At 45.7% G+C, this 12,993-nt stretch overlaps 1 protein-coding gene across 6 annotated transcripts in view; it reads right to left on the reverse strand.

The window, feature by feature from the left end:
* Positions 1-1,274: 1,274 nt before the first annotated feature.
* LOC143731964 (oxysterol-binding protein-related protein 7-like) overlaps positions 1,275-12,993 on the reverse strand; it is a 204,093-nt gene continuing 192,374 nt past the window's right edge. For 5 of the 6 annotated variants that reach the window (XM_077222574.1, XM_077222573.1, XM_077222575.1 and 2 more), the window contains 2 exons: positions 7,123-7,245; positions 1,275-2,109 (listed from right to left, as the gene is read on the reverse strand). In XM_077222574.1, coding sequence (XP_077078689.1) covers positions 1,998-2,109; positions 7,123-7,245 — 235 coding nt within the window. In that variant the 3' untranslated portion in view covers positions 1,275-1,997. Of the gene's footprint in view, positions 2,110-7,122; positions 7,246-12,993 lie in introns of those variants that run through there. The other variant, XM_077222581.1, reaches the window with a different exon arrangement.

A 12,993-nucleotide genomic window follows, 5' to 3' on the forward strand; every position in this document is an offset into this window, starting at 1 on the left:
AATGAGGTGTCAGTCCATGCAAGGCCTTATAAGTAAGCATTAAGATTTTAAAATCAACACGGAATCTGACAGGGAGCCAGTGTAAAGATTCAAGTACCGGAGTAATATGATCCCTTGACCTGTTTCCAGACAGATATCCAAATTTAGGACAACCTCCTGATGAATTTCAGTATTTGCAGGGACTGCTGACATTTTAGTGTGGGGGGGATGTAATGGGTGTGAATTGAGATGCATTTTTAATATACATTTTCATGTTATATTTGTTCATTGATTAAGTGATTTGTATTGTCATGCTCATTTCCTAACATGCCTGTTGAGGGATTAATCAGTGACCTAGTGTCATAGGCTGTTTCAGGAAAAGGTGGAGACTATTGCCGTTTAAGAACGCGTGCTTGAGAGACTGAGGAGAGTGTGTTGTTTGGACTGCGTCATTTCCGTGCAAGTCGTCGTCTTGCTGTTGAGTGAGTTATGATCAGGTGCGGGCGTCTGAGAAGGAACACTGAGCGGTGATAACCAAACATTTTATGGCTGTGCAGAAACGAACGAGTCGGAGTATTGTGACAACGGCGACACAGAGTAGCCACGGCGAAGCTGTTTGAAGACGAGTGAGTCAGCGATCGTTCGGAGACGAGGCAACAGCGGGTGGTGAGCACTAGGCGGCTAAGCAGAGTAATCACGTTGCACAGCTGTGGAGACGCGTGAGTCAGCGTGTGTTCGGAGTCGAGTGTGTCAATGGTTGCTGTTTGAAGATGAACCAATCAACGAGTGCTGTTCTGAGCGGCTAGTGAGACGGCGACGGAGGTTTGCAGAATGCTGGAAATCGACTAGACTGGATAGTGGGAATTACTACCCAGTCATATTGTGAGTACAAACCAGTGAAGATCGTTTGAGGGAGATTGTGACCATTTTGCATCTAATCCAGAAGATAGACTAGGAACTAATTGCCAGTATAACTTATCCATAGCTCTTGTTTCTCCTTGCGGTGGTGTGATTTATTTGGGGTGCAGTGTATATTGCATGGTGTTGGTATGTGTCTGCACAAGAGAGAGTGGTAATTAGAATTTTGCTTGCATTGGACTGGAGATACTGGTAGTTGTTTCTTTCTTCGGGACCATTGGTCCCGAAGACCCTGAGTGTGACTCTGAATGAGGGACCCCAGAGGGTTTGCTCCTTTGGATAGCAAATAGAGTGCAAACTTGTTCAAATGTAATATTCGTTCAAGTCTCATCTGTTTGGAAATGCATTTATACAAGAAATTGCACATAACCCAATTAAACTTTTCACCAAACTATTTTCAGTAAGTTTAATTGAAAAATCCAAAAAGAAACATTGTTTCATTGATAACTACACTGAGCAATTACAGAAACAGAGTATTTTATACAGAGCGATCGTACAACATTTTCTATCAGACATATTTAAATCTATTAGTTAAAAAGCATTAGTTACAGCAACACAGTATAGACATGCATTATTTATACATACAGGTCTATTTAAATGGAAAACTTAAACCATTCTGGATTAAATCACTATAGTTAACTAAGATCAATACATTGATACATAATCAGTACATGTCCCTTAAGTGTAACAAGTCCATTACTGTCTGGGAAGAATTAATCCTACTATTATGTATACTCCTTGGCAATAGCCCTTCTTTCAGTAAAAAAAGTTTGACTTATTTCAAAAAGCAAGAAAGAAAGAACTATATTTTATGACATATATTCCTAACACATAACATTTTTGATTGACAGTCCTATTTTTAAATTATCAGTAAAAATGAGGATTGTATGGCTTGAGGAATATCCTACTTTAGATTAAGAGGCACAACAACCCCATTCCTACATTGCCTTTGAACAAAGTCTTTGTCTTGTGCTAAAATTCACAAGTGTTACATAAAATATAATTATATACATACACTAAACTTAATGATATGCAAAAATTAATGAGTTTTGTTAACAGAATACTGGGAGGACAAAAATCACAGGACTTCACCAATATCATCAACACCACAATTCCAGATTTCCAGTGCTGGCAAATCCTGGATTTTCTCGAATCTTCCAGTAAGTGCCATTTGTTACCCATACCTCTCTTCCAGCATGATCTAGGGTTTTTCTGGTGAAAGAGAATATTTGTACATCGTTTTAATAAAAGCATTTACAATTACTTATGAATTTATTTAGTTAATTATCTGTTTTGATTCATTCTGAATATGCAGACGTTCATGGCTATTTTTAAAAATGTATATTATCTGCAAAATATTCCATTTATATATGATGTGGTCCTCTGACATCATTATAAACCTTAGAATTAATAAATTGCCGTGTATAGACCCCTTTACAGTTGGTAAACATGGTGACGTTTTTTGTGGGCGGAGCTTAGGTGGAGGCAAAACGATCCCCCTGGCCGCTTCGCTAACGTTAGTTTGCAAGTTTTGTTAGCTTGTTTTTTGAACAATGACTGGAGAAAATCCGATTTTATCTTAATGTGCAAGGTCACTCACTGTCCAGGACCGCGATTGTTATTTGCAAAAGTTAATTTTAACGGAGGGAACCAGATTGGCTGACCCGTACACGCTCACTCAATGGATGGACGATCTGACAGGATTAATGTTAACGCTAGGCTACCTTCGGTTGAGTGGCCTGAGTTCTACACCTGTCCGATAGAGAAACAGAGCGTAAAGAGAAACTGAGGGCATATAAATCTTTAGATGCCTATAACTATGTGCTGAATGGTCATGTACAAGACTTGTGTGGTACGATCTGCAGTTCTGCCTAGCCAGCGCCAAGAAGACGACAATGTAGAGTGACATTACGGTGCAATTTTAATGATGTGAATATTTTCTAGAAATAAAAATTCCAGATACAGCATAATCATTTTTCATTGATTTTTCACCCAACAACACAACAAGATGACATTTAATAATAATACTGTAATGTCAGTATAAATAGAAGACACTAGTTAGTGTTATGTTGTTCGACAGTGTTAGACTCATAAGTGGTTCTATCTGTTAGTCCCTGGTTCTTTAAGGGGCGGGGTTTAGCGGGGTCGAGTGACTAGAGCGAGTGAGAGCTGGAAGTGGGTAGAGAGACAGAGTTTAACAGCAGAGCAGAGACAGCACGTTATATCTCTCCTTTCATGTTGTATGGCGTGGGTTACGGCCATAACAGTAATCCTGCAGTTTTTGAATAAAGCCTTAGAAGGAGGAAGAATCCGTCTGTTACTTTTTAGTAGCGAAACGCTACATTTGGTGTCAGAAGTGACGGACTTCAACGCACGAGCTGAGCATTCGCCGCCGAGATGGACTACGGGGCGCGGCCGAAAGTGAAGCAAGAGATGCAGGAGACAGTAAGGGGGAAAAGCGAGTGCTTGTGGACACACGGGCCGCCGGCAGATCCGCACTGGGTTTCGAGCGAGGCGGCTAGGATGAGAGAGGCTATCATGTTACAAGCTGCTGAAGCTGGCTTCGCGCCTCCCGTTACCCCGCACAGCGAGTTTGCACATCAGCAGATTGGCGCCGACGTGACAGCGCATGTGCGGCGCGGCAAGACACACTCTCGCGATGACGTGAAGCCGCGGGATGTAAACAAACATGGCGGCGCCCAGGCCGGCAGCGAATACATCAGAGACTCAAACACGATCGCTATTAAAACACCGCGGTTCTCTGGTAAGACGGATTGGGATGCATTCAAAGCCCAGTTTGAACTGTTAGCTACTGCTGCAGGCTGGCCTGAAAATCATAAAGCCTTGCAGTTAGCTCTGTGCCTGACTGATGATGCGGCTGCCTGTCTGTTGTTGTTGAGACTGTTATGGTAGTGGGCTGGTCTTATGTTGGAAATTTTTGCCACATATCCATTGTAGTGGCGGGAGTTGCTTGCACAGCCCTTGTTGACACTGGATCGAATGCAACCCTTGTTCGTCCTGATCTGGTCCCAGTGGGGACAACTTTAGAATCGACGTCTGCTCGTCTGAAAACCGTGACTGGTGATTTTGCGCCAATAAAAGGGAAAGGTCTCTTCCTGTTTGACATAGGGGGTCTGTCTGTGTCGTTCCAGGCGTGGGTGGCTAAAGTGCAGGACCCATGCATCCTGGGACTGGATTTCTTGAGGGCCGTTGGCTGTGTGCTGGACCTATGTAGAGACTCCCTGATGGACGTTCGGTGCAACTGACCCATCCTACTCCAAACTTGACACAGGTTTCCCTATCTGTGTTTTCAGCAGACACATCCAGGCATGCCCTTGGCGCAGAATGCCCAGCCCTTGGGGCACCACCTCACTCAGTGAAATCGCCTGCCATTAGTTCAAATTGTCACACACGCTACAGCCCCGATTGTGATGCCACATCCCCTTCCCCCATTTTTCCGTTAGCACGGAATAGCTATTGTGTGAACAATGGGGTGTGCGATGATGAGAGAGAGACTCGGATATCGGCTGTGAGAGACATTTGGTCCAGAAACTGTGAGGGCTTAAGTGAGCAACAAAAAGAGTGCTTGTGGGAAGTCATGGAGGACTTCATCGACATTTTTGCTCTCAATGAGAAGGAAGTGGGCCTAACCCACTTGATGCACCATGTTATTGACACTGCAGATGCCCGCCCGATAAGAGTAAGGCCACGTCGTCTCCCCCTGGCCCGACAGGAAGCGGCGGATAAGGAGTTGGAAGAAATGCTGCAGGCGGGTATAGTTGAGCCCTCAGAGAGTCCATGGGCTTCAGCAGTCGTCATGGTACCACGGAAAAACAGTTCCAGATGGCGGTTCTGCATAGACTATAGGCAGCTCAACAAAGTCATGAAAAAGGATTCATACCCCCTTCCTAGAGTGGATGAGTGTCTCGACTTGGTAGCTGGTTCATCGTGGTTCTCCATCCTTGACTTGAGGAGCGGCTACTGGCAAGTGCCATTATCCCCTGAGTCTGCTCCCAAAACCGTGTTCCGCTCAAATGGAGGCCTCTGGCAGTTCAAGGTCCTTCCGTTCGGGCTCTGCAACGCTCCTGCCACGTTCGAACGGCTCATGGACAAAGTGTTAGCAGGAGTGCCTCGCCATGAATGTCTTGCATACCTGGATGATCTCTTAGTCCATGGTGATTCGTTTGAGGTAGCACTCGATTCCCTCCGACGGGTGCTGGGAAGAGTGGCAGCAGCAGGCTGGAAACTGCATCCAGATAAATGCCACTTTATGAGGCGGGAGGTTGAGTTCCTTGGACACAAGTTGGGGAGGGAGGGCATAGGCACCCTGGAGGACAAAATACACACCATTAGAGACTGGCCAATCCCTACAGACCTGAGACAACTGAAGAGTTTCCTGGGGCTCGCCTCTTACTATAGGAGGTTTGTAAGGGGATTTTCATGCATAGGGGCACCGCTCTTCCGCCTCCAACAGAAAGACCATGTTTTCGTCTGGACTGATGAGTGCCAGAAGGCATTCGATACCCTACGGCAAGCATTGATTGAAGCTCCAGTCCTTGTTCCACCTGACACCTTGCTGCCTTTTGTTTTAGACAACGTCGGCATGGGGGCAGTGTTATCACAGAACAGACCAGATGGGGAGAAGGTGGTGGCATACTTTAGCAGGGTCTTTAACAAGTGTGAGAAACGCTATTGCGTAACCAGACGCGAGCTCCTTGCAGTGGTAATGGCAGTGAGACACTTCAAATAATACCTGTGTGGCACACCATTCACGATAAGGACAGACCATGCTGCTCTTCAATGGTTGATGTCCTTCAAAGAGCCTGAAGGTCAAGTGGCCCGATGGCTGGAAGAACTCCAGTCATACGACTTCTCAGTACTTCATAGACCCGGGTCTAACCACGCCAACGCTGATGCCTTGTCTCGTCGCCCCTGTGCCGCCGAGGGCTGCGGCCACTGTGAGAAGAGAGAGACGCAGGAGAGGGAACTGTGTCTGGGGAACGAGCCAGCGCAGCCTGCATGTGGAGCATTAAGGGTGTTTGATACACCAGAGTGGAAGTTGGAGCAGGAGAAAGATGAGGATCTGAGGCCTGTTCTACGTTGGTTGGAGGCACAGCAGAGACCCGATTGGGGGAATATTACGGGCTGCTCGCTGGGCACAAAAGGACTGTGGTCCAAATTTAACACACTGAGGCTGAGTGAGGGGGTGCTCCAGCGAGCATGGAAGGAGCCTGCCACTGGGGAGGACAGATGGCAAGTAATAGTGCCCAAAGCACTGAGGGAAGCAGTGTTAACCGCTTGTCATGGGAGTACGGGGTCTGGCCATTTCGGGGTGTCCAAAACGCTCCGCCGCCTTCGCCAGGGGTTCTACTGGGGCCAGCATAGAAGGGACGTGGAGGATTTCTGCCGCAGATGTGATACCTGTGCAGCTTATAAGGGCCCTCTCGATCAATCTCATGCCAAACTTCAACAGCAGGCTGTAGGAGCACCAATGGAAAGAGTAGCTGTGGACATCATGGGTCCCTTCCCTGTCACTGTAAGAGGTAGTAACCGGTTCGTCCTAGATGCTATGGACTACTTCACAAAATGGCCTGAGGCCTATGCAATACCGAACCAGGAGGCAGAGACGTCGGCCTGGGCACCTTAAAGACTTTGTTTGCCCCCTCGTGTACGAGGGTTCTTCTTATTAAAGGGGGGGCATTGTAATGTCAGTATAAATAGAAGACACTAGTTAGTGTTATGTTGTTCGACAGTGTTAGACTCATAAGTGGTTCATCTGTTAGTCCCTGGTTCTTTAAGGGGCGGGGTTTAGCGGGGTCGAGTGACTAGAGCGAGTGAGAGCTGGAAGTGGGTAGAGAGACAGAGTTTAACAGCAGAGCAGAGACAGCACGTTATATCTCTCCTTTCATGTTGAATGGCGTGGGCTACGGCCATAACAGTAATCCTGCAGTTTTTGAATAAAGCCTTAGAAGGAGGAAAAATCCGTCTGTTACTTCTTAGTAGCGAAACGCTACAATACTACTAATTTAAGCTCCTTATTATGTAGCTGAATCTGTGGTGGTTTGTATTGGCCGCCTCCAGTTTTCGCTTTGTTTTGCCTCCAGCTAGCGTCGTGACGTAATTGTGACGTCGGCGCAAAAGGGGTCTATATTACCAGGAGAGAGTTTAGAACCAGAAAAAAAAAAGAAAAAAAAACATTAATATGGGATAAATATTGGGACTCACATAAAGAAACGTGGAACATGGTCTTCACCCCTTTTTGCCATTGCCTTGCGTCGGTCACGCTGTTTCTCCTCCATTTCATCCTTACATTTATCAGCTTCCACCACTTTACCCTCTTCAAGAAGTCTATAAGGAAAATATACATTTACAGTGGCATCTAAAAAAAATAATATTGAGGAAAAGTAAAAAAAAAATTGATTTTAATTTAATTTAAAAAGTTACGCTTTCATATATTCTAGATTCATTAGACAAGGTTGATGTGTATGGCTTACAGCTAATAAAAATAAAAATCCAGTATCTCAAATGATTAGAATATTTCCTCAAATAACTCAAAAAAGGATTTACAATAATAAAAAAAAAGGTTCTGAAAAGTATGTGTTCATTTATTCACTTAATACTTGGTCGGGGCTCCTTTAGCACGGATTACTGCATCAATGTGGCGTAGCATTGAGGCGATCAGCCTGTGGCACTGCTGAGGTGTTATTGAAGCCCAGGTTGCTTTGATAGCAGCTTTCAGCTCATCGGTATTGTTGGGTCAGTTGTTTCTCATCTTCCTCTTGAATTGTCCAGAGGAAGATAAAAAAATTCCTCTTGACCCATAGATTCTCTATAGAGTTCAGGTCAGGCGAGTTGGCTGGAGAACGGGCCCCTTTGTGCCCAAAGTGCCCTTTTGTCAAAGCAAAATTTCCTCTACTTTTTTTGTAATTAAAGGCCTTGTTGTGGATGCCTGCCTATGCCCAATTAAATATTAGTAAAATTAATGAATAATAATTTAGTCGTAAATAAAATGATCCACATCATGACCTTTCACCTGATGATGGCCTCATCTGACCGGGACGATTCATCACGCCGTACGCGCATTTTTTAAATTTCGCGTGCACTACCAGAGGATATCCAACACCTCAGCGGCTGGTGTTTCATTCTCAGCGAAGTGATTTTGATGTTTATTTACTTATTATTTTACAAGAACGACGTGAAGAGAGCATGTTGTTTATAACATCGTTGTTTGTAGCCTGTAGAAGTAACGTTAGCTTGCTGTTTTGAGGGAGAAAAGTTTCACAGGCGTCGAGGGGTCTGGTCTTTTTATGTTATTTGACTAAACTATAATTATTATTACAATATTTTTTTTTTTTAAACTGAGTGCCCTAAAAAATATTTATCACAACACTGGGTAAGGCTTATACTGATTTTCTCATTCTCTGAATTATCATTTTATACAAATAAAAAATTCAGAACAGGATTGAAATATAATTAAATGTTATATAATATAAATGTTACTCATATTTTTGTAATTCAGTTTTTGCATCAAAATAGCCACAAACGCTGACATGGAATTAAATAAATCTACTGTACGAAACATGGGCCATGTTGATTTTACTATAATGTTTACAAAAGTTTTTACTATAACGGATGTTCTTAATTATTCTGTATAACAGAGAAGAAAAAGCCATCAGGTTGGGATAGCTTAAGACGGTTCAGTTTCAGAGTTATTACTAGGTGGACAGAAAATATTTGTTTTAACTTTTAGACTTAAAATTGTATTTTCTGTTCTGTTTCATTTTTGAAACTGCATCGCAGCATTTGCTGACGTATCAATACAGAATCATCCATATCAACAATATCCATATCAGCAAGGACTGCGTCACGATATGTTGCTGTATTGATATTTGAGCACAGCTCAATTTAAAGCCTTGTTCCATGTGCCCCTTTTATACTTTGAGCACCTGCCCCTCCAAATGTCTCTGCACAGCCCTGAACAAACTTATTGTATTTTCTTCATATCACTGTGAAGCTGCTTTGATACAATCTGTATTGTAAAAAGCGCTATATAAATAAAGGTGACTTGACTTCAAGCCAGTAGGATTCTGTTCCTCTCCACTCTTCCTCCAGACTCTGGGACCTTGATATCCAAATGAAATGCAAAATTTACTCTCATCTGAAAAGAGGACTTGGAGCACTGAGCTACAGCCCAGTTCTTTTTCTCTTTCGCCCAGGTAAGTACTGACGTTGTCTCTAGTTCAGAAGTGGCTTGGTAAGTTCCTAGTATGGAATGGAATGGGACAGTTGTAGCCCATTTCCCATGGTGCGTGGTGCCTCTTGATGCACTGACTCCAGCTGGGCCAAGAGGTGGAAGGGTTCTCTACCCACGGTGGTATACATAGCCCACAAACTACCAGAAAGACAGTATCCCCAGTATTTCCATCTCCGAGGCGATGACAGGCTCGTTCAGGCCGTTGTTAAAAATGTCTTTAAGCGCAGTGTTGTTAAGGTGGAGCCCCTCCGCAGTGATGACAAACTGATTGGCTTTACTGTAGACCTCCCTTGGCAAAGAGAAAAGAGTTTGCCATAGTGTTCCATCGTCTGACGAGCGGAGGGGTAAGGGCTGGGAGATGGGAACAGGAAGGTGCCCATTCTCTGCTGAGTCCTCTTTTGGCTGTCAGGTGTGGTGGACTCAGGTGCAGACATGATGTTTTTTTTTAACAATAAAACTAAAACAAAATACAAACAAAACTATCCTGTAGGGGAAAACAAAAGACTTGACAGGACACAAGGGGTACATTTGACGTACATACGACAATGAAACAGCACAGGACTGCAAACAGAATGAGAATAAATAGGGCAGCAAACAAAAGAGGGTAACGAGGGAGGACAGATGGGGCAAATTAATCAATGATCAGGTAACAAGATAAAAACAAGACATGAACACGCAGCCAATGAGAACACTCATAAGCCACGTGTTCACACAAAACATGACAACATGAGAGCACACAGCTAGTGAAAACACAAGCTGCGTGCTACACAACACGAGACAAAACATGAGTGTCAGGGCTGTGTCACAAAACCAAGAAATAGATTAGACAGAAGTGACAAGGTAGATCCTTTTCCTATTTAAAACCAAAACTTTGGAACAATCTTCCTAACATTGTCCGGGAAGCAGACACAGTCTGTCAGTTCAAAGCTAGACTAAAAACACATCTCATTGACCTAGCATACACAACACATTATCGACTTCTATAATTCAATATTAGGCTGCATAGATTAGGTCAGCCGGAACTGGGAACACTTCCCTTAAATCCTGATGTACTAGTTACATCATAAGAAGAATGGCATCTACGCTAATTTTAGTGTCTTTGTTTATCCCGAGGTTTTCCCGCAGCCTGCCGGATCCAGGTCGTTTCCAGATGTGACGAAGGACCTTCGCCTGGACCCGATGACAATGCAGTGCTGAAGTGCCAACTAGCCTCTCCCTATGGAGGATCCCTATACCACTCTACAGATAAAGTGTTGTGGAATTTTTCGGTTCGCTTACCCACCCGAAGTGATAAAATAAAATAAAATTCTGTATAATTTTAGCGTATAAATATCAGGCTCGGAGGCTGCTCACTGGTTCACATCGAATTAAGTGAAAAATCGTTCATGGCACCAGCACGACGGTCGGGTTACGCAATACTCGTTCCCTCTTCTAGAGAGAACCGAGGTTACATACGTAACAGAGTACGTTCTCTTACGAGAGGTTCCTCGTATTGCGTAAGTTGCTTACACTATGGGAACCCATTGTCAACGCCGTGCACGCCAAGCATCCACTTCATGAGTCCCAGGGATTCCTGGGGAACATAAATAGTGGGAATCAGGCGGCCAGCAGCACGGGCCAACACATGTTCATAAGCACTTGTAGGGCATACAGAGCGCCGTTGCCATTCTATATAAACCTTCCTCATACAGTGCAGCTCAACCAGGAGAGCTAAAGTCACGTGAGAGTAGTCTACGCACGATCAGATCTGGGCAGAATATACACACCGCTCATACTGACAGAAGTCTAGCCTGCAGGGCGGGAACTTACAGGTTATAAAACCTAACGAATGTGGACGGGGAAGCCCAGGCTGCCACGTCACAAATGTCGTGAATGGAAATCCCGCAGGACCAAGCCCACGACGAGGCAACGCCTCTAGTGGAATGAGCCCTGACGCCCAACGGGCATTGCAGACCTTTAGACACATAAGCAGATGCAATAGCATCCACTATCCATCTGGACATGCTCTGTTTCGAGGCGGCGAGACCCTTGGTGCGCCCACCAAACGAAACAAAGAGCTGCTCAGAGCGCCTGAAAGGGGCGGAGCGCGTAATGTAAGCCCTCAGCGCCCTAACAGGGCAGAGGAGATTAACATCGCTCTCACTATCGGATGCTGGCAGAGCCGATAGGGAAATGACCTGCGCTCTGAAGGGAGTGCCCATCCATTTAGGGACATAGCCATGCCTTTGTTTGAGGATTACTCATGACAAGACACATGACTCCGAACTCAAGACACGCAGCGCTAACAGAAAGCGCGTGCAAATCCCCCACACGTTTAACTGATGACAGAGCTATCAGAAAAATGGTTTTTGAGCAAGATGTACTTTAGGTCCACGGAGTCTAGTGGTTCAAAGGGGGATGCTTTCAGGGCCTCTAGGACCAAAGAAAGATCTCACATGGGAACAGACGGGGGTCGCGGGGGATTCATCCTCCTGGCTCCTCTAAGGAAGCAGATGACAAGCAAGCTCGTACCTTCCTATTGACCGACCGCACGCCGACTCAGCGAATGCTGTAACAGCCGCCACATATACTTTGACATGGACGGGGACTGCCCTTATCCAACAGCTCTTGAAGGAAGCTAAGCAACCACGGGACCCCACACGTTCGTGGATCTATATTTCTGTCGGCATACCGTTTGGACAACACAGACCATTTAGACGAGTAGAGCCGTCTCGTAGAGGGAGCTCTAGACTGCTTGATCGCATGACCCTTTCTGGCAGGACAATGGGTATCCGTTGATTAACCATACGTGCAGAGAGAAGCACTCTGGATGGGGATGCCAGATTGAGCCGCAGGCTTGAGAGAGGAGATCTCTCCTCACCGGGATCGGGCATGGGGCTGTGCGTGACAACTGCATCAGCTCTGAGAACAAGATCCGGTTCTCCCATCGCGGGGCTATGAGGAGTACCGAGTGGCGCATTTCCCTGATTCTCCTGATCACCTGTGGTAACAGTGAGACCAGAGAGAAGGCATAAAGTGGGCGGCTGGGCCAGATTTGGGCCAGCGCGTCCTCGTTCTTTGAAAAGAACCTTGGGCAGTGAGCGTTGTCTTCTGACGCAAAAAGGTCGACCTCCGCTTTGCCAAACAGGCGCAACTGGCATAGCAACTGGACTGTCTGGGGGTGCAGGGACCATTCCTCTGCGGGAACGTTGTCCCTGGACAGTCTGTCTGGGCCGTCGTTCAGGTGGCCTGGCACATGCGCAGCTCTCAGCGAGCGCAGGAAGTGCTGAGACCAAACGAGAAGGCGTTCTGTCAGATCACAGACTCCTAGATCTGACACCGCCCTGACGGTTTATGTAGGACACCACAGACATGTTGTCTGAACGGACTAGCACGTGGTGGTCCCGTATGAACGGGAGAAAGCGCTTGAGCGCGTTCTAGACCGCTATCATCTCCAGACAGTTTATGTGAAAGCATTTCTCTTCTCATTTCTTTCTCTGACCACAGGCCAAAGACCGGTCTGCCCTCTAAGAGAGCGCACGTCGAGATGACCTTCCGGTATGAGACATCTCTCATTGTCACCCCCCGCTGGTAAAAGTCGGCTGCTAACCAGGGCTGCAGAGCTGAAACACAGCTCTGAGTCACTCTGATTTGTGTGCTGCCGAGAGCCCAAGCCTGGTGAGGCAATCGGGCGTTTAACCAGCATTGTAGCGGACACATGCGCAGCAGGCCCAGCTGAAGCACTGCTGCAGCTGATGCCATACAGCCCAGCATCCTCTGAAATGTTTTCAGAGAAGCGATGCTGCCCTTGTGGAAAGATGCAGCCAGGTGTCGGACACGGCGTGTGCACTGTGTCGATAAAT

Source organism: Siphateles boraxobius, unplaced genomic scaffold (assembly GCF_051911475.1).
Source record: "Siphateles boraxobius isolate OS27281-9 unplaced genomic scaffold, OSU_SipBor_1 89, whole genome shotgun sequence".
Taxonomy (NCBI): domain Eukaryota; kingdom Metazoa; phylum Chordata; class Actinopteri; order Cypriniformes; family Leuciscidae; genus Siphateles; species Siphateles boraxobius.